The sequence below is a fragment of the Syngnathus leptorhynchus genome, chromosome 1, assembly GCF_054491065.1.
Source record: "Syngnathus leptorhynchus isolate UIUO chromosome 1, UIUO_Slep, whole genome shotgun sequence".
Taxonomy (NCBI): Eukaryota; Metazoa; Chordata; class Actinopteri; order Syngnathiformes; family Syngnathidae; genus Syngnathus; species Syngnathus leptorhynchus.
Window position 1 is genome coordinate 2,107,491 of NC_141195.1, and position 26,712 is coordinate 2,134,202.

The 26,712-nt window shown below is 43.4% G+C and overlaps 1 protein-coding gene across 3 annotated transcripts in view; it reads left to right on the top strand.

The window, feature by feature from the left end:
• The window catches only part of ngfa (nerve growth factor a (beta polypeptide)), a 50,664-nt gene extending 26,816 nt beyond the window's left edge, over window positions 1-23,848 (top strand). For all 3 annotated transcript variants that reach the window (XM_085919161.1, XM_085919148.1, XM_085919155.1), the window contains 2 exons: window positions 22,737-22,862; window positions 22,937-23,848. In XM_085919161.1, coding sequence (XP_085775287.1) covers window positions 22,948-23,739 — 792 coding nt within the window. In that variant the 5' untranslated portion in view covers window positions 22,737-22,862; window positions 22,937-22,947 and the 3' untranslated portion in view covers window positions 23,740-23,848. The remainder of the gene's footprint in view (window positions 1-22,736; window positions 22,863-22,936) is intronic.
• Window positions 23,849-26,712: the final 2,864 nt, after the last annotated feature.

Sequence of the window (26,712 nt, forward strand, 5' to 3'; positions counted from 1 at the left end):
CAACAGGTTTTGTTTCATAATTATTGCACTACTGGTCAGTTCAAGTTGATAAATGCATCATTTGCACAGCTGTCACTGGTCAATGTTCAGTACTAACGCGATATCCTTTAAATGATTGGAGAGTGACTAAAGACGCTTTACCAGCTAGAAAAGTTGTGGTGGCAGTCCAATTGCCACGAACAGAAGCTGTATGCACGTGTCCAGCGCACACACACACAAGACTGATGAGACGTCGAAAGAGAACGAGCTGGCAAACGGACCCGCAGATGCAGACACCGCAAAAAGAGATGGATCAAGAAAGGATGGAGGACTGAAAGCCCATTGGGCTTCATCCTTAAGGATAACGAAGAGGAGTGATGCAACACGAAGGAAGCACACCCGGCGGCCCGCAAGCAAGAGGAGTCAGTTGCAGTGCTGGAAAGACTGTTAGAGGCTGTGAACGGACACGCGGGATGCGTAAGGATCATAACCGACTGTCATTTTGGTGCGCAGGCCCGCGATGAAGTCCTGGCCATTTGGGAAGAAAATGGCTATGAGGATGTGAAAGGACAACCGGTAGCCCACAGCAAAGTGTGGAAAGAGATAGCCGGAGTGCAGCGAAACATGAAGCTTGATGTTGTTCACCTGTTGGGCCCTAGGAGGGAGTCCGCTGGTAAAGAAACAAAGTTCATAGATACATCCGGGGAAAGAAGAATTATAGTTGTAGGAGCAGAAAAGTGGTACAAGACCCCTCGTGGAAAGTGGTCCCAGATGAGTCCGTGAAGCAAGTGGTGTCGGCCGTACATTTAGCGCTAGGCCACAGGGGCCCCTTGCTTATACAGAAGGAGTTGGAGAAGCTGGAGCTCTGGATTTCCGAAAGTGCAATTTGTGCTGCCTTACGTGAACTGTGTAACAGGTACAGCACAGGTCGCAGAGGACAGCGAACAGACAGATTGACTTTCAAGCACTGTGCCATGGGGGCCAGTGTGTTGCTGGACCCATGCAAGTTGATGGCGCAAGAGATGAGAAGTACCTTGTGCTTGTGGACTCTTTGTCGAGATATGTAGGGCTGAAAGCTGTGTAAAGCCGATGCCAACAGCATGACCAAGGTGCTAGAAGAAAAGGAATCCAGAGGGTCAGGCAGTTGAAACCATTGCCAGCAGACCCACTTTGAACTAAGATTTAACCAAAAGATCCAGATCACAGCTGACAACTTAGCTGTCCCCGCCTTGGTGTGGTTGGCCTCATGCAAAGGTGTGGTTATCATACGAAGAACACAGAATGGAAATATGGCCGGTCGGGCCCTGGACCTGTTGAGGAGAGCCATGCAGGGTTGTGCCCCTGGGCGGCGTGACTCGGTGTGAGCATCTGTGAGCATCGTCCTCAAGTGGAAGGAGTCTAAAGTGAAGACCCAGGCCTCCAGAAGAAAGACATGCCGGTGCTTCGTAGACATGACACGTGGACTGACTTTTCGACGACTTCCAGAGCCTCTTTGGCCCTGGAATTCCAGATGTTATACAAAACAAATAGGGAACTAGTGAGTGAGTATGCTCACTGTCCCGGCACGTTGAGATGACGGGGTAACTCCCCACCATCGGTGATGTAGAAGGGTGCAAATTTAGATGTGGAAATTTTGTCATTTTAACACACCTGCCAAATTTGCTAATCTAACATTATGATTGATTTGCAAGTGTAAATTTGAGGATAAATTTGTTTGAGGAAATTTGATCCTCAGGGAGGGGGAGGGTCAAGCACAATAGTGCAGCAATGCCTTGTGTGTCCCATTACCCAAGACCAAAAGCAGAGATTATTGAGAAGAAAAAAAAAAGGGAACTACTGGAGTAGTAGTTCCATGCAAGTGAACTACATGGAAGTCCATGGTTGGTCCAAAAGAGAACCAACTTCCTCTTTTTTTAATTGTAAACGTCTCCTTAACAGGGCTCCATAAAGCCTGTCTAGGAAGGCGTTAGAGAGTGTCAAGGTTTATTTGGTAGACTAACCCCTGCTTCTATAATGTTGAGAAATTTTGTAATGACAACTTCCTCCTTTTTTAAATTGTAATGTCTCTTTAACAAGGCTCCGAAAAGCCTGTCCAGGAGGACATTAGTCAGAGTGCCAACGTTTATTTATATTTATATTTTAATTTATACTAACCCCTGCTTCTAAGGTGAAAAGAACATAACTATCCGAGCCAACCCCCTATACAGTCCTCAGGCTCCGCAACAATAGCGGTAGCAGTTTGCATTATTTTATTGCAATGTTTTTTCTCATTCAGATTTGTTTCAAGACTACAGTTACAGTTAGATTTCACTTTGATGGTGAATGTAGTTATTGCAATTTTGTTGTTTTATCAAGGTAGATTGGTTTCTTTAAATTTCAAAAATCAGAAGCCAATTACAAATGTGATTGCACTTTAGTTTACAAATTTAAAGGTTCAGATATTAAGATGTGATTGACAGTTTTTGCATGATTTGAATGAGGCAAAATAACATGCTTTTTCTCTCAAATATATTGATATAATCATTTGTTTCAGATATTATCATTTTCTGTATAAAAAATAAATTCGGTGTTCAAAAAGTCTTTTTTCAAACTTGATTCTTGAAACAGAGGGGGTCGTCTTATCATCAGGGTCGTCTTATATTCGGGCCAATACGGTGTGTGTGTGTGTGTGTGTGTGTGTGTGTGTGTGTGTTTGTGTGTGTGTGTATGTAGATCAAAGTCAAAGTCTGCTTTATTGTCAATTTCTTCACGTTAAGACGCACAAAGAGATCGAAATTACGTTTCCCACCATCCCACAGTGACTAGACACATTACACAATACATACAAGCAAATAGCACAAGGAGTAAAAACGAATAGATAAGAGCGATGAATAAGTAATAAGCAAATAAACAAAATAAATAAATAATAAATAAATAGATAAATAAGAGGAGCAAAATGGAGCAAGCGTGCACACAGCAGACAGCCAGAATATAGCGCAAAAGTACAGGACGTTATGCAGCCGAGGGTGGAGGGGGGAGAGAATTCAGGATCCTGACAGCCTGGAGTATGAAGTTGTTGGTGAGTCTGGTGGTGCGGGAGCACAGGCTTCTGTACCTCTTCCCAGAGGGCAGAAGATCAAACAAAGAGTGAGCGGGATGACTCACATCACACACAATCGCGGTCGCCTTGCGGGTGAGATGGGAGGTGTAAATGTCCTTCAGGGAGGGGAGTGAAGCACCAATGATCTTACTAGCTGTGTTCACTATGCGCTGCAGGGCCTTCATGTTGTATTCAGTGCAGCTACCACCCCACACAGCGATACAACTGGAGAGGACGCTCTCAATGGTGCCACGGTAGAATGTGGTCAAGATGGCAGGAGGAGCACTTGCTCGCCTGAGTTTCCGCCGAAAGTACAGGCGGCGCTGAGCTTTCTTCGCCAGCGACGCAGTGTTTGTGATCCAGGAGAGGTCCTTACTGATGTGCACCCCCAGGAATCTGGTGCTGCTCACTCTCTCCACCACAGCACCGTCGATGGTAAGCGGCAGGTGTTGAATGTGACCCTTCCAGAAGTCAACAACAATCTCCTTGGTCTTGTTGACATTCAGCAGGAGGTTGTTGTCCCTGCACCACGTGGCCAGAAGGTCGACCTCTTCGCCCCCGGTGATGAGACCCACCAGAGTCGTGTCGTCGGCATATTTCAGCATGCGGTTGCTGCTGTAGGTTGCAGTGCAGTCATGTGTCAGCAGGGTGAAGAGCAGCGGACTGAGCACGCAGCCTTGGGGGGGGGGCCATGCTCAGCGTGATGCTGCCGGAGATATTGTCGCCAACACGTACTACCTGAGGCCTCTGACAGAGGAAGTCCAGTAGCCAGTTGCAAAGGTAGCTACTGAAGCCCAGCTTCACAGCTCTGCGGCGCGGGCTTGTAGTCCGTGATGGTCTGAATGCCTTGTTACAGGCTCCGTGCGTCCCCGTTGTCTTTGAAGTGGGCGGTAATCTTGGAAGAGAATACCTTTTTCGCTTCCTTGCTGCCCCGGGACAGGTTCGCCCAACTGATCTCATGCCCGCTTCATCCCCAGCCCTGTAGGCTTTGTGTCTGGCCCTCAGCAGCCCGAGGACAGCCCCTGTCAGCCATGGCTTCCAGTTAGCCCGAGTGACGATGTATTTTGTGAGAGTCACATCATCAATGCACTTCGCGATGTAAGAGGTCACAGAATCAGTATACCGCTCAGGCCACACTTTTACCCGCTTGCGAACCAGCCTGGAAGCTCTCACTCTTTGTACGCGGGCATAAGCATCACAGTGATATATATATATATATATATATATATATATATATATATATATATATATATATATATATATAGTTGTTGTTTTTTTTTTTTTATTTGGCTTATATATATATATATATATATATATATATATATATATATTTTTTTATTTTTTTATTTTTTTTTTTTTATTTTTTTTTTTTATATTGAGCACTTCAAATTGCCCTGTGTGACTGCGAGTGCAGATGGTTGTTCGTCTCTTGTGCCCTGTGATTGGCTGGCAATCAGTTCAGTGTGTCCCCCACTTGCTGCCCGTTGACTGCTGGGATAGGCTCCAGCGCGCCTGCAACCCCGTGGGCATAAGAAAATAGATGGATGATCCTGATGATTATAATCAGGTGTGTTTCAGTGGGGATGCATCTAAAACAGACTAGATTGGAGCCAATGAGGACCAAACTTGGTGACCCCTGCTACAAGGCAAGTGGCTGACTTCACCACTCCAGTCCTTTTTGTATTCTCATATTGTTGATTTTTCACCCTTGCTGCTCCAGGTTTGTTTGATTGTCCTGAAAAAATATGCATTGATGGTCTTAAAAAAATGTGAACGGACTGAGCACATCTGGTGTTAAGTGAACCAGCTGAGCTGTTTGGTGTGGGCTCATCAGATTGGTGAAAGGTCAGAGTGTGACCTCAGGGTTACGATAGCTGTTGGTGGAGGAAAACTAAAATCTGGAGGTCATTGGAACTCAGAATTGAAAAGCATGTGTGCCATTTTTTCTTTTGTTTCTGTATTAGCACGATACATCGTGGGAATTATTGCTTTACTAGTTGTTGTCCGCTATTATTCTCGATGCATTGTTCAATATGTTGGGATAACGTTCGGAATAAATGATTCTTTGCCTACTCCTTAATCATTACATAGAAATTTTAAATAGTGTACTCGTAACCCAACATTTGTTACGTTTATTATTCCAGACCACACAAGCATGAACACAGGACAGACGTAATCCAAAAAGTAGCTACTCTATATTTATTTTATTAATCATCCATATCCTAAAGCTTTGATCATCCATGAGTCACTACTTTTCAAGATTCATTGTGAGATATATTGAGGGCACAATATTAGGCAGACTCAATGTCCAGCATATCCCCCGATATAGAGGAAGATCTATTCTCCTTCCATATCAAAGCAGCACTCTTAATTTGTAAACTCACTTTGATGGCACTATATGTGGTATATGTGGTGACGCAGATGGAACCAATAAAGCATGCAAACAACAAAAACAGAAAAAGCTGGGGATAGCGCAGCAACAAAAAATCACCTGGCTAAACTGGACACACACCACGAACCGATCAAGCTAAGAGCAAATGCTGGAGAGCTAAATACAATCAGATTAATTGACGGAACGAAGCACAGTTGACAAGAAGTTGACGGAATGAGAGGAACTGATTGGTTTGGGCAAGAGAAGCAAAGGAATGACACACAGTCAACTGATGCAAAAACAAAGCAACACAAACTGAACAAATATTCAAAGTCTACATTGTAAATAATCAAATCAACGAATGGAAAAGCCCAATGTAAGCGCGATAATCTGACTGTTTACAGATCACATTGAAAGCCAATACAACAGAATGACCCCATATTGCTTTTAGTCCTGCACTGTTTGGAATATACATTAATAATCTATCATATTTATAGAAAACCAAGCAGTAATGTTAGCACATGCTTTTGCATTTAGTACAACTGAAAGCTTTGACAGGTGCTTCGTCAAAAGAGATACATTTGCCTGTAGGCAAATGCATGCTTGCATTTCCATCTGTGGAATTTAAGTGTGCAGACGGGCCTGCTGAGTCCACATGCGTGGACGTGCAGAGTCAATGCAGAAATTAGCTAGATCAAATAATACTCTTGTGGTCTTACTGTGTCGGTTTAGTGCCGCAGTTATGTTCGAAATTGTTTCTGTAAAATTGTGTTGACATCGCCGCGGCCTCACTTCCTTACTGTATCATCTATGGCTTGTTGGAACATGAAACTAATTTGCTGCTATTGAGAGTCCTGAAATGACCTCATATGTATATATCTATATCTATATCTATATATGTATATCTATATGTGTATATGTATCTATCTATCTATCTATCTATCTATCTATCTATCTATCTATCTATCTATCTATCTATCTATCTATCTATCTATATATATATATATATATATATATATATATATATATATATATATATATATATATATATATATAGGTAGGTCGTCTCCTCCTATGGCGCCGTCTCCTGGATCCCAGATGTAACGGTGCATGAGGGAGGGACCAGCTGCCTCCCACTCCTGCTTCCAAGCTGCTGCCAGCCAAGCATCTCTGGAGATGTCCTCGGGGATGGAATTGGGCATCTCTTGTGCTACAATGTTGTAGGCGTGGCGCGCCTTGAGTCTGCTTGGTGGAGCTGGAGTTGTTGTGGTGCTATGCAGGATGTGCCAGTTGTTATTTTTTGCCTTCCTGGCGAGAATGAGGGTGGCAGCCTCACGGCGCTATTCCCGCAAGGACAGGCAAGAGGGACAGAGGGGTGGGGTTCAGGCATCCTGTTATAATTCGGAGGGCGTTGTTGATTGCCACATCCACCTTTTTGGCATGGGGGCTTCTGTTCCAAACTGGGGCACAGTACTCTCCTGCAGAAAAGACCAGCGCTTGAGTAGATATCCGCAAGATCTTAGCAGAGGCTCCCCACGTTGTTCCAGCAAGGCGGCGGATCAGTGCAACCCTGAATGTCGCCTTTGCCTTCAGATCTTCAAGGTGTTGTTTGAAGAATAGGGTCCGATCCAGACGCACGCCAAGGTACTTCGGGGCTCGTTGAACCTCCAGGCGTTTGCCCGCAATGCTCACTGCAAGTTCTTTCCTTGCTTCCCTGGTGCAGAGATGGTATGACACAGCAACAGTCTTTCCAACGCTGAGCTGGAGACGCCACTTTCGAAGGTATGCTACCATGGTGCGCATATCTTCATTCAGACCGTCTTCCGTCGCCTTCCACGTTGGTGGGCTCAGCATGATGGCAAGGTCATCTGCATAGACATACTTTCTGGATGCTGTGTCCGGTAGATCGTATGTATAGATGTTAAATAGCATTGGTGAGAGAACTGACCCTTGCGGTACCCCGCTCCTCAGTCTTGGGAGCCTCTGGACTGCCCACTGCTGGTTTGGAGAGTAAAGCTGCGGTTGGAAAGCGTCTCCATGATGAACTGCACCATGTGCCGGTCCGGTATGGTCCTCAGCAGCTTCAGGTGGAGTCCCCGGTGCCAGACTGTATTGTATGCGGCAGTTAAGTCCAGGTATACCACTCCAGCTTTCTCCTTATCCTGGAATCTGTTCTCTATGTCTTGGGAGACTAGGGTGATCGGGTCTGCTGTTGACCTTCCTCGTCAGAAACCAGCTTGTTCCGGTGGGAGCTGTGGGTCCACCACTGGCTCTATGCGGCTGTGTATCAATATTTCCAGGATCTTAAATGGGGCGCTTAGCAGTGAGATGGGCCTGTATGACTTGGGTCCTTCGCATCTTTATTTGGCTTCAACAGAGCTATCACAGAGGCCCTACGCCAGATCTTCGGGAGCTTTAGTCTCCGGTAGCATAATGTGAAGAAAGCTCTAAGCCATCTAGATGTTGTTGGGCCCTGGTGGATGACAAACTCCGGGTGGATATTGTCACGGCCCGGGGATTTGCCCGGCTTTAGCTTGCTCATGGCCTCACTGAATTCCTCTGCTGTAAAGGGTCCCGAGAGATTGGAATCGACGTTGGCCGCTCTTGAGATACAAGACACCTCACGCGATATCAGTCGTGCAAAGTCTTTGTCTGCATCCGGGAAGCGGCCATTCTTCAGGAGTTGGGAGGCGATTGCGTCTGCAGTGACTGGGCATCTGTGGACTGATGTATTTCTGCCTGTGAGCTGGTTGATGGTCTGCCACGCCTTCCGGCTGGAATGGGTGAAGTTGATTGATTCAACGACTTCTGTCCATCTCGCCTTGCGGGAGAAGTCCAGCTTTTCGAGCAGTGCTGCTGCCGTTGCGTCCTCCTCTTCTCTAGAGCTAGCTCTCTGGTGTTCCCTCGGGAGGCAGCTACACTCCTCATCCCAGCCTGGGATGTAGTTCCTGTTATATCCACGTGGGATGCTCTTCTTTGCCGCACGCAGGAGGATCTGGCAGTAGGCTGCATAGGCTGCATCCACATCTGTGGACTCTGTGTCTGCCACGCCGGCTGACCTCCTTTCCGTCTCCTCAGCATACGTCTCCCAGTTGGCATTTCGGAAGTTCCATCTCTTCACAGGCTTCCCTAGCACCGGTTCCACCAGTGATGGGACTTTGATGGTGGAAGGTCGGTGGTGTGAGCGGGGGAACCTGTCAAGGACACGCCTCTCCGGTCTTGGGTCGTTGCTGCGGCAAATGACGAAGGCCAGGTCCGGGTTGGTGGAGGTGTTCCAGCGTGCGGAGAAGAAGGTTGGGGGTTCCTTGGGGTCGTTCAGCATCTGGGCATCAGTGTTGGAAGCCCATTCGCACAGCGCCACTCCGCTAGGTGTTGAGTAGTTGTACCCCCAGTCTGTGTGGTGACAGTTGAAGTTGCCTGCGTAGATTGCGGGTGCAGTTGCAGATGGGAGTGACGTTGTGGTTAGCTCCGATGTTGGGGGCTTGTAAGCGTTGATGACTAAGGTTTCCTGGATTTTGGTAACCAGCCACTCGATGTTGGAGCCTGGTGGGGATTGGTTATAGGCTGCCCAGTTTATTCCAGTGGGTACAAAGGTTGCCACTCCGTGCTGCTTGGTGTTGATGGACCCAGCGAGATGAAACCCAGGGATCTTGAAGATGTTGTTGGTCGTGCAGTGCCTCTCAGGACCGCGGCCCCGTTGGAGTCGGCCAGGTGCCGTAGGACTTCGAGTTTGGCGATGATAAGGCCCTCGACATTAAGTTGAAGCACCGACAGGCCTCGGTTTTCGACGGTCAGGATGGCTGCCCGTCTGCCATTCCTCAGTCTGCCGGCTCTGCGTGCTCTGCGTTTGTTTGTCGACATTAGTTTCACAAGCGGGTCTTGCACCCTGACTTTGCTACTCACAGGGAAGACCGCGTGAAGTTTGCCGTCCATCTTCCCCAAGAATTCTCCATGTTATGTTATTCGGTCGTGCTTTGATTTTAGGTATGTTGCTTTATTTTGAAGGCTGTTTTCAGGCGATACCACCTCCTCTTTCATGTTCGTGTACATATGGTACAGCAGTCATTGACGATGTAAGTGGGTCTCCTAACATGAGAAATGAACGATCACATATGTCTAACCTTTCGGACAATGTTGTATTGCTCCAAATGTTGGTTTACATTTCTTCAGAGGTCCGTTTTTGCGTGTTAACACGATCACGAATTAGCATATTTCCCCTAACTCGTTAGTCTGCCCAGTATACGTATAATATTTCAATTTTCAATATTTATACAAAATGTTCTGTATGTTATTTATACTATTATTGTATTTACATGTTTGAAACAATTTTTTAATGTTCTAATGATAAAATATGCACTTAAATCATTTCATGTACATTAATTGACACACAAAAAATGAGTGGTTGACCCTACTTCGCGGATTTCACTTATGGGATTCAATTATTCGCGATAAACGAGGGATTACTGTATATTAATGTAATAAATAATTTGAATTCCGCCTCACATCCGCCTCACAGTTAGGAGGGTGTGGGTCCGATTCCACCTCCGGCCCTCACTGTATGGAGTTTGCATGTTCTCCCTGTGCCCGCGTGGGTTTTCTCCAGCCACTCCGGTTTCCTCCCACATCCCAAAAACATGCTTATGAGCACTCCAAATTGTCCCTAGGTGTGAGTGCGAATGGTTGTTCATTTCTGTGTGCCCTGTGCTTGGCTGTCTATCAGTTCAGGGTGTCTCACACCTACTGCCCGATGACTGCTGGGATAGGCTCCAGCACGCCCGCAACCCCGTGGGGACAAGCGATATAGAAAATGGATGGATGGATGGATGGATGGATGGATGGATGGATGGATGGATGGATGGATGGATGGATGGATGGATGGATGGATGGATGGATGGATGGATGGATGGATGGATGGATGGATGGATGGATAAAATGATGAACTGTAGTGAGAGGCAACTGATTCTTTGTCTGCTCAAGTGTGTCAAATGTCAACGTGAGCACAATTATGTATGTTTGTGTTGGATACGCATCAAACACGCACACGCCTTAGCCTCAAGTCGACAAGCCAAGCCGCTTATTATGCACTTATTCGAATTATGTCAATCTGGAATGCACACTACGTAAAATGATGAGTCATTGGACACAACTGCAAATTAGTAAAGCATAGACTTTTACTGACGGAAGTAAGCGATTTTTTGGCTTCTCCCTGGTTTTGTGAGTTTTGTAGAGGAAGCAGTAGTTGTCGAATGTTTCTTCGGTGACGCCTGCGCTCGCATCAGTAAATATGAGACCATCTGTGCTTTAGCAGCAGGTCATACTGGGAACTTTTGAGTGTAGATTCGCTCGCATGCCGCTAACAGACAGAGTGCGGGCCTGGGAGGTCTCACAGGGACAGGTGGTTGGCATTAGATCGACGGACGGTTGTGGGGGTGAGAGAGATTGCGAGGCAGCGGTGTGGATGCAGGTGGGAAGAGATGACAGAACGATGTGAGGACCACACAGAATTGGCCTGCTTATGTCTTCAGGAGCTGGAGTGAGACCGAAGTAAAAAAAAAAAAAAAAGCGTGAGAGAAGAAAACTCAGTGTAGGTTTGTTTTTGTGTGTGTGTATGTAAAGTAATGTTGGTCATTGTGGAAAGTACTCAATCTTGCGTGCTAGAAATCCAAAATGTATGTTTTAATTTACATGATAATGTGGAAAATACAATCTGACACCGAGAAACTAGTATTTGTTAACTGTCATTGAAAGACGCTGAAGTAACAATGCATCCAGTACAACTAGTTTGAAACCGAGTGCGATACTCATTCCAGATACTTGACAATTTCTGATATAGGACATCTTGTAATTGTAACAAAAATGTGTTTTACTTTTATCAAATATTGTTCATAAACACAAACCTTTATAGAACACAGAATATGTTTTGCTCAAATGTAACAATCATTATGATCACTTACTTCATGTCAAGGAGGTTTGCTAAGGTACCGATACCCGATACTGGTATCCGCATCAGTTTATAAAACTCACGAAGGAGAACCAAAGAACACTAACACAAACCATGTGTCATAAACAATATTAAACATTGACAGATCAATTTACTGTGCAGTAAAGTTTGTGTACACAACTCAGAACAGTAACCCCAGCGCAAACAAAACAATATGTGTTACTTTGGAAACAATAGCGACAGGTTTTTTTTTTTTTTTTTTTTTGTCTATCCCAGTAAAAGATGAATTTCACATTCCGGGAAAATTTAATAACTATCAATCAATCTCATGCATACTTCTTTTTTCAGGAGAATCAATAGAAAAGAAAACAAACGTTACTTGTTGGGCTCAAAAAGTTTTTTTTTTAAACAGATTATTTTTTTTACCATTTGATGTTAGACATGCAAGCAAAGACTTATTCTTATTCTTATGCTTAGTTTTTCTCCCTTTGGTTAAACAGTAACTATGTATTGTACCGTAATTTTCGGACTGTAAATCGCTCCGGAGTACAAGTCGCACCAGCCATAAAATGCACAATAAAGTAAAAAAAAAAACATATAAATCGCACTTTTGGGGCAAATTCATTGGTCAAAATCCAACACCAAGAACAGATATGAACCAGCAACAACAGGCTAAACCATACGGTATGCTACCGTGACATATTCACAAACGAGGAGCTGAGAACGGGCCTGACGTAACATTCAGAGTTATTCAAGTAAGTATTACATAAATAACACGTTCATCAAACCATCTGTGTCATTCCGATTCATTAAATCCATCGATCGTCCTTTATGTAAACAATGCCGCGTATGCGCCGCATATGCTGACGTCGGACCCGTTGTAAATTGCATTTCTAATTATTCCACAGACCCATATAACGATATATAAAGTATATTTCAAATAACTATCATATTACTACAATATTATCAAACCATCTGTGTCACCCCAAATCATTAAATCCATCGATCAAATTCCTCGTCCTTTATGTCAACAACGCCGCGCGTGCGCTGCAGAGATCTAGTATATAACTATATTGTAGCGTTAACAAAGTACCAGGAAAGACATGGGTTTATATAACAACAATATTATCAAACCATCTGTGTCACTCCAAATCATTAAATCCATCGATCAAATTCCTCGTCCTTTATGTCAACAATGCCGCATGCACGCGCCGCACAGATCTAGTATATAACTATATTGTAGCGTTAACAAAATACCAGGAAAGACGTGGGTTTATACAACAACAATATTATCAAACCATCTGTGTCACTCCAAATCATTAAATCCATCGATCAAATTCCTCATCCTTTATGTCAACAACGCCGCGCGCGCGCGCCGCACAGATCTTGTATATAACCATATTGTAGCGTTAACAAAGTACCAGGAAAGACGTGGGTTTGGTAAACGGCTCTTTATTTAACAAAACAAGAGTTCAACGAGCCAACAACTACTGAACTGTAACGATAAAAGCATAAACAAGTTGCTACACGAAATAAAATATATCAAATAAGTATATCATAAATAAGTCTAAATCATTAAATCCTTCAAACGTGGGGCCCTTCATCATCTTCGTCATCCCGTGATCAAATTCTTTGTCCTTTATATAAACAACCGCTGGGCTTTGCCGGTGACATCACTTGCAGTTCAAATGACAGTAATCCCTTGCTACTCCGCGGTTCGTTTATCGCGGTTTACATCGCGGATTTTTGAATTTTGATAATTTGTGAAAAAATTCACATATAAGTCGTTCCTGAGTACAAGTCGCCCCCCCACCCAAACTATGAAAAAAAACGCGACTTATAGTCCGAAAATTACGGTATATAACATATTTCAAAGAGCTTTAAATTGCATTAAAGAAGCATTGCTGAGCACTAAACTTGATTTGTTACAATCCAAGACTTTCAAGTCTGTGTACAGTTAATTTCTTCAAAACGTAAATATCTTATGTTTTATCTCCTCAGTGGCTCTGCACAGTGGGAATAATTCACGGTAACTGCTTAGTGCATTTGCCTCTTCACTACAGTTGGGAATATTGAAAGAAAGCCATGCACACATGCATGCATACCCTGAGGTCTGACGCATAGCACACCTAATTCTGAGCACAGCGTAAGTCATGCGTCATGGAAAAATGACGTGTCCCCAAGAGTGAGATTTGGCCCAAAGGTGAAAGAAGAAGACTGAGTTCAGTAGGTGCTTAGTTTATTTTGTGTCCCTTTCAAAAATATCATGTATAGTCGACTTTAAATAAATGAGACCCTGGATTGTAAGGGCTGCGCTTGTTGCTTTTCTAGAATCAGTCAATCAAGCAAAAACAAATCATCCAAATGAATGACAGCGAAAATGTGTAAAATGGGGGGGGGGGGGGGGGGGTGTAAGACAGATACCACTGTCAACCCATTGTTGCCACATCTTTTTGCTTCAATTCAGTGGGCATGGTGCTGCTCCTTCAAATGTGTGCAATTTAGCCAGCTGGGTGCAGTATATTACAGACATGGAGTTAAATGAAGGATATACTCTCACACTTGCTGAGTAAGTCTTCGCAGAGGATAAATAATATATGTCTGTGAGTATTGCTGTATTATCTACATGTGTGACTGCAGAGTTTGCTTAGATATCCATTGAAAGGGTTATAACACTGCCAGACTGATGCTATTTGTCAACCGGTCTATGGCATTTTTCATTGTTTGTTATCATTCAGCTAAATGGACTTGTGGTCCCAAAAAACTCAAAATCATTCTATTAGTTGTATGCTTAGTTTCTCCGGGGGTTGCTTTATTCAGTTTGAAGTCTCATGCTAAACTACTTCTTGTTGAGTTTAATTGAATTGAGTTGAGTTGAGTTGAGTTGAGTTGGGTTGGGTTGGGTTGGGTTAGGTCAGTTTGGGTTGAGTTGAGTTTACAGCTGCCATACAAAACTTGTATCTGAAATGTGTGCTTACAAGTCAAGGCAAAAAAAACAGCCAAATGATGGCTTATCTGGAAAAAAAAATCCTCCTAACTAAGGCTAACTGTATTATTTAAAAAAGAAAATCATAGCAAGCTAAACTAAATGGGGAGACAAATAATCCCAAGAATTCTTCTTCCACCACTGGGCCAAATCTCACATTGTCCCTCACCATGAATATGCTCACTGTGCAAATTCTGACAAGCTAATTCATAGCAGTGCCAAGATGAATTCGCAAAGGGCAAAAAGTCACCCAATAAAAACAAAACCGAGTCACCGAGCATCAGTTAGTAATGTTTGTCTAAAATATACCGTTTGTTTTATGCAATCAGATTCCGGAGGGTATTCCTGTCCTTTCCAGGAAGATTAGCCACACCAGTAATCTGAGATTGGAGTGTTTGCGTTGTCGAATTCCGTTACAGTAAATACGCAACATGTGCTGCAACAACTTTGCTGCAGTGGGTTTTGCTGACAGGTGGAACAAAGATTTTTTGTTCAACTAGATGAAACTACACAACTCCCCTAGTGCTCCAACTCCCCCCGTCTTTGTTCTCAAAAGTTCCTTTATTTGTTAATCGGCCACCCTCGATAGTTGCCTCTCCCCATCCCTTGATATTCCCAACTTCTTCCTCTCCCTCCTTTATCATTTTCTGGGTCCCACAGACATGCCGGAGATTTTGGATTCTTAACAGCAAAGGGGAGTCATAAGTAGAGCCTTGCCAAAAGATTCAAGTGTTAAATCTTGTGTGGATTGTTCAGTGTCAAGGTCATAAGAAAGTCTGGAAAACATGTTGAGGCATTGTCTTCGTCCCAGCTACGAGGACTCCCACATCTGCCGGTCAAATACTGGGAGAGTCATCAGGAAGTGGAATGGGCTTGGCTCTGGCTAGTGAAGATGGATCATAGAAGGCCTCATTATTGCGGTCACAGGTTTTTTAATGTGGTTTTGCTTCTCTTGCCAGAGGAACCTCTCATGGCCGGAGTGTTCCAAAACAGAAGTCAAGTTTATTATGGGGGATATAAATTGAGTTGCCTGTAACAACTTCTTACGCCAACATGTCAGGGATCACTTTCATTAATGTCTCATTGCTCTCAAAGTGAGACTTTTGTGGGTTATGGAAGACTGCTATTCCGCTTGATTGTAAAAGATGATCATTTCTTTTCCAGAGTAAGGAATAGTCCATGAGAAATTATGGTATGGTCATTAATTTAGTAACTAAAAAAATGTGCTTTGGGGTTTTATTTTTCCAACACACACCTGGGGAAGATAAAAAAAAAAAACAGTTTTGAGTATTAGGAAAAGCAGCTGAAGGTAAATGTGAGTTGTGTACATGAAATTACCAATTGAAAAACAAGACAGTGTGGCTGTCAAAGGAAGCACTGGTGGGACTTTGTTCAGCGGTGCTTCTTATAAATTGTGTACAACCTTCGCTCTCAAAGTACCATCATTGAAATGCCGTAATGGTGTTCATCCCCAAAACTTATGATTGACGGAGCTAGGATTTTTTTTTCCTTGGGGGCGGCAGTGGAGGGGCAAAGGAGAAATGTAAATATATATATATATATATATATATATATATATATATATATATATATATATATATATATATATATATATATATCCATCCATCCATCCATTTTCTGAACCGCTTAGTCCCCACAGGGGTCGCGGGCGTGCTGGAGCCTATCCCAGCCGTCATTGGGCAGTAGGCGGGGGACACCCTGAACCGGTTGCCAACCAATCGCAGGGCACACAGAGACGAACAACCATTCGCACTCGCACTCACACCTAGGGACAATTTGGAGTGCTCAATCGGCCTAACAAGCATGTTTTTGGGATGTGGGAGGAAACCGGAGTGCCCGGAGAAAACCCACGCGGACACGGGGAGAACATGCAAACTCCACACAGGGAGGGCCGGAGGTGGAATCAAACCCGCACCCTCCTAACTGTGAGGCGGACGTGCTACCCAGTGCCCCACCGAGCCGCTTATATATATTTATATATATATATATATATATATATATATATATATATATATATATATATATATATATATATATATATATATACACATATATATATATATATATATATACACATATATATATATATATATATATATATACACACACACCGTAATTTTCGGACATAAGTCGCTCCGGAGTACAAGTCGCACCAGCCATAAAATGCACAATGGAGTGACATATACACAAACGAGGAGCTGAGAATGGGCCTGACGTAACATTCAGAGTTATTCAAATAAGTATTACATAAATAACACGTTTATCAAACCATCTGTGTTACTCCAATTAATTAAATCCATCGATCGTCCTTTATGTAAACAATGTCGCCTATGCGCCGCATATGCGCTGCGCCGCTGACGTCGGACTCGTTGTAAGTTGCATTTCTAATTATTCCACAGACCCATATAACGATATATAAAGTATATTTCAAATAACAACACACAACCATCTGTGTCACTCCTAATCGTTAAATCCATCGATCAAATTCCTCGTCCTTTATGTCAACAACGCCGCGTGCGCGCCGCACTGATCTAGTATATACATAACTATATTGTATAGGGTTAACAAAGTACCAGGAAAGACGTGGGTTTGGTAAACGGCTCTTTATTTAACAAAACAAGAGTTCAACGAGCCAACAACTACTGAACTGTAACGATAAATACATATACAAGTTGCTACACGAAATAAAATATATCAAATAACTATTCCATAAATACGTTTTTCAAACCTTGTGTCACTCCAAATCATTAAACCCTTCAAACGTGGGGCCCTTCGTGGGGCCCTTCGTCACCCCCGATCGAATCCTTTGTCCTTTATGTAAACGACCGCCGCACAGTGCCGGTGACGTCACTTGCAGTTTAAATCACAATCATCCCTTGCTACATCGCAGTTCGTTTATTGCGGTTTCACTACATCGCGGATTTTTGAATTTTGAAAATTTGTGAAAAAAATCAAATATAAGTCGCTCCTGAGTATAAGTCACTCCCCCCCACCCAAACTATGAAAAAAAACGCGACTTATATATATATATATATATATATGTATATATATATGTATATATGTATATATGTATATATATATGTATATATATATATATATATATGTATGTATATATACCGTAATTTTGACTATAAGTCGCGTTTTTTTTAAAACCCAGATAATTCTTCAGACACTGCTGATGAGGATTCATTAGGTGTTTCCTGAAGGGGATGTGAAGAAATTTTGAAAAAAAATTAAACATTGTGTAAAAAAAATCGGAAAACACCTAAAAAGCAATTATCTGGCCTAACACTTATAGGGTCCAAGCATATTTTAAAGGGGGACAGTGCCCCTGCGCTCCCCTTCCTCTACCTCCGCCTGTGGATTGAATTCCCACAAAGTATGAATGTTTGATACTGTATCATTATTCACAATTTGAATATTACCACGGCACTTAAAGGGTATGTCAACAGTCAGCTTGAGTTTTTATAAAATTTGAGAGGTTTTCTGACCGCACAACTGAGTTTACTTGCTGTGTACTACTGAGTGACTGATTTTCAGATTCTCATGTCCATGGTTTCTTCAAGTTGTTGACGTGAAAGTGAAGCCAGATGCAGAAAGACAAACGTCTAACTACTTCAAGGATTTCTGATTCAAGACAGATTCCTTTTACTGGGGACTGTAAATGGCTTGCCACAACTTTGTTGACTTAAAATATTTGAAGCTGTCAACAATTATAGCAACATATCTTAAGCTTCAGGAAAAAATGAATACTTTTTTTTTTTTTCAATTTTGATTTTGGAAGAAGGCGGCTCGGTGGCGCACTGGGTAGCACGTCCACCTCACAGTTAGGAGGGTGTGGGTTCGATTCCACCTCCGGCTCTACCTGTGTAGAGTTTGCATGTTCTCCCCGTGTCCGCGTGGGTTTTCTCCGGGCACTCCGGTTTCCTCCCACATCCCAAAAACATGCTTGATAGGCCGATTGAGCACTCCAAATTGTCCCTAGGTGTGAGTGCGAGTGCGAATGGTTGTTTGTCTCTGTGTGCCCTGCGATTGGTTGGCAACCAGTTCAGGGTGTCCCCCGCCTACTGCCCGATGACGGCTGGGATAGGCTCCAGCACGCCCGCGACCCCCGTGGGGACTAAGCGGTTCAGAAAATGGATGGATGGATTTTGGAAGATAGGAAGAAGTCAGCGTACCTGGAGAGAGGCAAGACACCGCCAGATTTGAAACCCCAAGCTCAGAATTGTGAGGCAGAGAGTCTAACCACTCGTTCACCATGCCGTTGGCCTATTTAATTTTGTGAAATTCTTAAATAATACCATAATACAATGATGTAATGTACAATTGATCCCGGACTTGTTGTTTTTTTTATGAAGGCACCAGTTGGCAGGACAATAAAAGTTTGTATGACATAACATTTTATTAAAATGTTAACAACAGCTTTGTTGGATCAGGAGGGTGGTGTTTTTTTATTACATTTGACAGACTTGTTTGTCTGGTTTATTATTGTAAAATACGGCCTGACAATTTTGTGAGTAGGAGTAGAACGAAACTTGTTTTAATACCATTCATTAGTTTGGTTCACCCCTATGAGGTGAATTCCTTTCATTTTGAATTACTTTGTCATTTACCCCTAAAATGAACTTTCTACTTGTTGGCTTTGAAATTCTGGTGCAGTACAGACGGATTTATCGTCACAGATTTGAAAGCAGGTGTGGTGACCTTTCATCCCTCACAATAATAATTTCCATTTGAAGACAGAAAAGGGAAATGTGTTGGCCTCACTGGATGAGCGACACATTGAGTGAAAACATTTAGCATCCTCTCCATTTGCTCGCTCTTTCGCCACAGCTGTCTTGCTGACTTTCACACCTTCCGATTATCTGAAGCTGCTGTCATCACCTGCCGATGTGAGCTATGTTTGCTGGAGGAAGCTTTTTTTTTTTTTTTTTTGATAATTGCAGTATCACATGCTAAGGGATGCTCAACGGACAACGAGTTTCATCACGCTTTTGACCCAACGTTTTGTGGTAGCAAAGGCCAAACAAGCACTAAACATGAAATTGTGTCAGCCTTGGGGCCAAGTAATTACCTTCCTCTCTTGTCTCCCTAACAATTCCTTTTTCAGGTCATAAACGAGCACTTAGCACTTAGCAAACTTGGATTGGTGGTGTCAAACCCTGGCCCAGGGTCCAAATTTGGCCCGCAGTGCAATTATATTTGGCCCGTGAAGACAAATTGTGCATCGACTTTGTGTCGATATGAAAATGACAAATTCCTCATTTTTCAAAAATAGAGATGTTCCTATCAATTTTATTACCCTTCATCTTTTTAAAATTTGGAACAGTTCTTACTAGACTCTAGTTTAAAAACTAGTTATTCATCAGTTTATTGTGTAACCTACACTCTATATAATATGAGACGTTCATACATCTATTTGGGTTGACAGTCATAATGGCCCGCCGAAGATGATGACTACGATGCGGCGGTTGACAAAAATTAGTTTGACACCCCTGGCTTAGATGGTCTTCTCTTTGACGTTATAGGACCACGATAGACAAAACTATCCATTGATGGTAGAAAGTGATACGAGACTCACAGGGAATGGTCTTGATTTACAGTGAGTGCGAGGGGACACTAAGTCATCCCCCTATGGTGCTAATTTAGGAACCTTACAAGGTATGACTCATACCATAAAAGCCAGATTGAATAACTGCGTTGTTTATGCTGGACTGTATTAATGTAATGCGAAGCATCGTGTTTGTCACTTGTGAGATGTTTTCACATATGAACCTGGAGACCCTTTTGGTATAATTGGAATTGCACATGAGAGCAAAACCTTTTGTTTTTCTTGAGATTCCGGCCTGGGGGGGATGCTTGCACACCACCCTGTCGCAGCTTTATCACTTCCATATGATTATATTGTGATATTGAAAATAAGAGAAACTCCCTGGACCCTTTCGGTTTTTGGTTTTTGTTTTTGCTTCAGATGAATGCAGGATTCTGAAATTGTGACTTTACTCTTTTTATATTGTAAGAAGCAGACTTTCTCTGGAGTGAAATTGTTTCTTTTTTCAGCAAACAATAAAACAAGCAATTGGCACCTGGTGCACATTCAGACGCTATCCATCCATCCATCCATCCATCCATCCATCCATTTTCTGAACCGCTTAGTCCCCATGGGGGTCGCGGGCGTGCTGGAGCCTATCCCAGCTGTCATCGGGCAGTAGGCGGGCGACACCGTGAACTGGTTGCCAGCCAATCGCAGGGCACACAGAGACGAACAACCATTCGCACTCACACCTAGGGACAATTTGGAGTGCTCAATCGGCCTATCAAGCATGTTTTTGGGATGTGGGAGGAAACCGGTGTGCCCGGAGAGAACTGGGGGAGAACATGAAAACTCCACACAGGGAGGGCCGGAGGTGGAATTTAACCCGCACCCTCCTAACTGTGAGGTAGATGTGCTACCTAGTGTGCTACCCAGTGCGCCACCGAGCTGCCCCATTCAGACTCTAATTACAGAAATATTCAAAGTTCTCAGGAGTATCTCACAAGGTTGTCGAAGAGATGCGTTCTAGCAGAAATCTTGTTTTTGTAGCTTCAATTCAACTCAGCTTTATTCATATGGCACTGAAACACAGCACTTTGGAGAACACATTAACAATAATACAAACATAACAGGATCACAGACAGTCCACAAGGATGGGGAGTAGTCAGTAAACCGCATGGAGCCGTTTGCTCCCACAGCAGCGTATGTGCTGGCTCCACCAGCATTAAACACTAGTCTCATATTTTTAACATTAGGAGTCTCCTGGCTCACGCCGGACTTTTTACAGAGAGACTTTTTACACGTCAGCCTGGATCAGCTTGGACCTACTCCATCTGCGTGCGTGTGTGCCCGTGTGTTCGCGCGCGCGCAGGCTTGTTCAAGCCAAAACAGTGGTTCCTCACACAATTCATCCCTTAATAAGATTATTCAGTGTTGAAAATATCAAAGTATTATTATATTGTCTATTGCAGCAACTTGGAAAAAAGCAAAACGATTTGGATTTTCTTTGTCACGGCATTCGCTCACAAGTTAATGTACTTGAATATGTTGACTGATCTCGGCGCCATGAATGAGCCGACGTCACGCTGGCCTGCTATTTTTATTGTAAATTGTTTTCCCATAAGGGAAAAAAAATTAAAATCCCACTGACTGCAGTGTGAACATTTGACCAATAGAGGGTGCTAACAGAGTGCTGTTTTTTGAGAATTTTTTTTTTTTATCAGGAAACGATTGCAATCAATATTCCCTCTAATTTTTCAGGTGTCTGTGCAAACACACAAGCTCCCTGTACACACTGTGGACCACTGTGTGCAACACTTAAATAAATAAATGACTAAAACGAATGAATGAATGAATGAATGAATGAATGAATGAATGAATGAATGAATGAATGAATGAATGAATGAATGAATGAATGAATGAATGAATGAATGAATGAATGAACAGATAGATAGACAGATAAATAGACAGATAGACAGATATTTTGTGTGACAGCTCGTTCCTTTATTGTCTGTCTTTTGTGCTCTCCCACAATAGTGTACCGATCCCGTCCCATCTTGAGTCTTTGTACAACAGCTTTCAAATTACATTTCTGCTTAATGTGACCCTAGAGGTAGCCAAACTTTCAGTCCATATTTTTACCTCCGTAAACTCGCCCGCCACTTTGGCTTCACTGCATGTTTTGCATGAGAGACCAATCTCACTCGAAAAAGAGAAAATCACACCCAGTTTCACCGTTTGCTGTTTTATTTGCACACACTCCGACAACTGTTTGTGGGACAACGTGGGACAATGGGGAAACGAAATTTTGATCTCTTTGTGTGTCTTAGCATGTGAAGAAATTGACAATAAAGCAGACTTTGACTTTGATTTTCACTACAAAAAGGCACAGAAAGAAAATCATTTGTTCACTGAATTGGATTAGATTACGTCTAACATTAGATATTAATCAATCAGTATATGCAAAATATTATTTTGTGTGTGTAGCATGGAGTTTCTTATGCGCAGAGACTGAGCGAGCAGTGCACAATTGCGCAGCTGCAAAGCTTAGAGGGAACACTGATTGCAACCATATTTATTCTGTGATGTCACTGTGTAATTATAGAATCTTTTTTTTCTCATTTGTCATTCTTTTGGATGATATACTCATTCATTTATAATTTAAGTCAGTATATCATCTTTTTTTTTTTTTCTCCATGACAAGCAATTGTGCTTTTCAGACTCAAATTCTAATAACAGTGTGCAGTAGATTTCAATTTCAAGTGTTTTAATATGTACATTTAAAGAAGAGATGCTCAATGTGTATACTGTGTTCCTTCTGTACAGTACGTGCGTGTTGCAGAGCTGTGGTTCAGGGGGGTCCAGATGGCAGGCATAAGGGGGGCGGCCTGCACTGGAGTCTGGCTCTAGAGTCCATTGAGGGCTCCCACTTTAACTGGACACATTCCACAGGTGCATCTTTTGGGGTAGAAATTGATGTTGGCCGCTGTATCGCGCCGTCATTTGAACTCTGTGTTGATCCTCAGGACGTGTGCCCATGAGGTCGACACCACTGGTCCTGGTCCTCCTGATCGGCGTCCAGGCTGTACTGAACATGGTAGGTGGACTGGCCCACAGCGCCAACCACAAAGTGGGAGAGCAGACCAGAGCCAATCAGCGGCAGACTCTGGCGGTGGCGGGAGACCAGCACGGGGAACTTCACAGGACCAGCCACCACAGGACCAAGAGGCGTCAACGAGTAGCCTCCCACACACCCGACCCTTCCATCCCGGCGGTGGACCCTAAACTGTTCGCCAAGCGACGATACCGTTCCTCGCCCCGCGTCGTCTTCAGCGAGGTGCCACCCTCGCATGACGCCCTGGAGGCCGAGGGCTATGACACTGGGGGGGGGAGGGGCCTACGGGTGAGGCGCAAGGCCGGCTCACACACCATGCACAGAGGAGAGTACTCGGTATGCGACAGCATTAACACCTGGGTGGGCAACATGACCCGAGCCACGGACATCGCCGGCAACGAGGTGACGGTGCTGCCCAATGTCACCATCAACAACGTGGTGAAGAAGCAGTTCTTCTATGAGACCACCTGCCGAACCCCAACGCACAGAGCGAGGGCGGGGGGTCGAGGCGGCAAGCAGGGCTCCAAATCGGGCAACTCGGGCTGTCTCGGCATCGACAGTCGCCACTGGAACTCCTATTGCACCAACACACACATCTTCGTAAGCGCCCTCACTATTTTCAAGGAGCGGACAGCCTGGCGCTTCATCCGCATCAACGCCGCATGTGTGTGCGTGCTCAGCAGAAAGTCTTGGGCGGGGCGACTTGGTCACTGACGAGGAAGGATGGCCCCCGCCCGGCCAGCTATGAAACTAGCACACACATTTCCCCTAGACGACCACTACAGCTTTATTGCCAATACTGTAAACCTTGTCCCCGCCTCACAATCACACACACGCGCGCACACACACACACACACACACACACACACACACACACACACACACACACACACACACACACACACATTCACGTACATGGCTTCATCGTTCCAGCCCCATGGCACCCCTGCCCCTCACCCTACCTCAGCCCGAGAAGTCCTAGTCTGGACTGCATGTTATATTTATGACTTATACAGTGAAATATGAAATTATATAGTACGCGTGTAAATGTGTGTGTGTGTGTGTGTGTGTGTGTGTGTGTGTGTGTGTGTGTGTGTGTGTGTGTGTGTGTGTGTGTTTGTATACAAACAAAATGAGCTTTTATTGTTGTCATTGTTGTTTTGTTGTTCTTATTGTTATTTATTTAACACATCTGTACTTGCCTGGTTTGTTTTGTCAATTTTAAATATGCACATTCAGAATTTCTACATGATGGATAAAAGGAAATGACCAACTCTACACTTGTTTTATTGACTTCCTGTGCTGATTTTCTATTCTGCTAACCAGGTTGCTCTTGAATTCAGGTTTCTGGATGCAACATATCCAAACTCAGCTACCGTATTTTCCTCACCAAAAGGCGCACCGGATTATAAGGCGCACCTTCAATGAACGGCCCATTTTCAAACTTTGTCCATATATAAGGCGCACCGGATTATAAGGCGCATAAAATAGAAGCTGTACTGCAACAAACTTCGGTTGACTACGGTTGTGATATGCATCCACTAGCCAATAACCAATGAACCCTCTGTAAACAATCCCGTTTCTCAAACTATCGCATAAAATGATCAGAACTGACTAAAGTTTGATCTAACACCTTGGTACTGCTTACCTATGTTTCCCTTCCATATCGATCCGTAAATTTACTCGAAACATTAACAGAGCAGCCGATTTTGACATGAAATAGCCTCGTGCGTATAGCAGCTATCACTATAGCATTAGCCACCCATATATAAGGCGCACCGGACTATAAGGCGCACTGTTGGCTTTTGAGAAAATGTTAGGTTTTTAGGTGTGCCTTATAGTCCGCAAAATACGGTAGTCTAAAATACATACTGTATATTTATTACACATGTCTATTACACATTGCTTAATTCTAGAAAAGCAACAACTTAAAAAAAACTTGGACAATATAGGGCCACCAACAGTGATCATATAACATTCGTCAATTGGCCATTTGTTACTTCTAGTCAGGTGTTAGAAATTGGCTCATAGACAGGCGCATTTGCTCAGCGTCAAAACAGGCATATCTTCATGCCAGGCCAAATCTCACTTACCAAAATTGGGAATTCGCAGAGTGCATTGTGTGATGCTGGGAGTCACAGGTTGACCGAGGGGATTTTCTTGTTAGCTGCCTCCGGCGCACTTAAGAATTTGTCGACAGAAAGTAGACTAGAATTTGGACCATCAAAAAGCAAGACCAAATTGTGGTGAAACGCAGTTTTGGCCAATTTGATTGAGGTGCTGGCAGACAAATTCGAAACTCTGCGAATGTCTTTGGTGGATAGCATCCTATTTCAATTATAAATATGTAAAGTGTGCATCCGTTCCAAACAGGCAAACAGGTCGGCTCAGTTTCCTCCCATAATGTCGCAAACACCCCTTTCTACTTGCGTCCAAAAATTATAAAGACAATAGAAGTGAAATGGTAGGTGAAAACGCAAGTTGTTTTTTCCATGCTCCCGCGTGGAGGACAATGCAGCGAAGACAACAGTGAAATGTGAAACATGCACACACACAGTACACTAGGTAAGAATCACTACTCTGGCAAATATTTTAATCTAGCTAAAAAGATAATCTGCATTTGTAGAATTTTTCATCAGCAGAGAAGTTGCACAAACCCGTCCCAAGATTCTAATCTGTGACGAGGATGACAGCAGAGTTAAAAAATACACTAGTCCTGTATGTTTGTATGTTTCTAACCCTCCATCAATTTTCTCGCCTTAAGTCAGCTTCAGATCATTTATGACGTTTTTGAGGATATGCAGCCCAAAAACATGAATGGATGGAGGACTAGTTTCACTCAACTGTAAATACTGTTACCGGAAACAAGGCCACGGACATGCAGCGGTTCTACCACAAGATAGCACTGTACTACCACAAATGGGATCTCAACCCCTTTTTTTTTTTTTTAAACCTACTGTACAACAGTAAAATATAGCCATTTAGATATTGACATGTTATTAATTAGTCTTCTGCCATTCCACGTTGGCATATGTACTGAAATTAAACTGTTGCTATGTCCCTGCACCCATTTTGGGGCACAATAAAAAAGGCCTTATGTGTGTTATCTGTAAATTAGGGGTGACTGGATTACAAAACTGTGTTCAAGGTGACCCAAGACCAGAAATGATGGCGTCTTGCTCAGTGTACAATTCAGCATGATCTGTACTAAACATGCTTGGAAGTACACACAAGCAAGCAAACAAGCTTGTCCCCACTTTAACAGTGTTTCCATTTTTGGCACCATTCTGGTGAAGGTCCAGACGATACTGTATTGTTCTTGTTTTCCTCCCCGATTTCCCAAATGAAATTTAATTTGATGTTATCAGGAGGTCGCGATGTGAGTCCTCACATATTTATGAGGCTCAGAAAAGATGCATGTCCATGAGTCTACCTACGCATGTACACCCATCACTTATTTTTGTCCGACTGCTCCTCTCCTACACAGTTCAGCTTGGCTTTGTTCCTGGGCGAGGACATTTTCAGAGCATGGCCACATTTCTCGAAAAGATAAGATAAACTACCATTTATTCCCTCGGGGTGATTTTTATGTCTGACCTGGTGGTGCTGATTATTTGCAACAACACAAAGGGAGCAAATCAATTTCATCTTAAGCTTTGAGTTGCTGTCAGGGTCTTTATTTTGCTT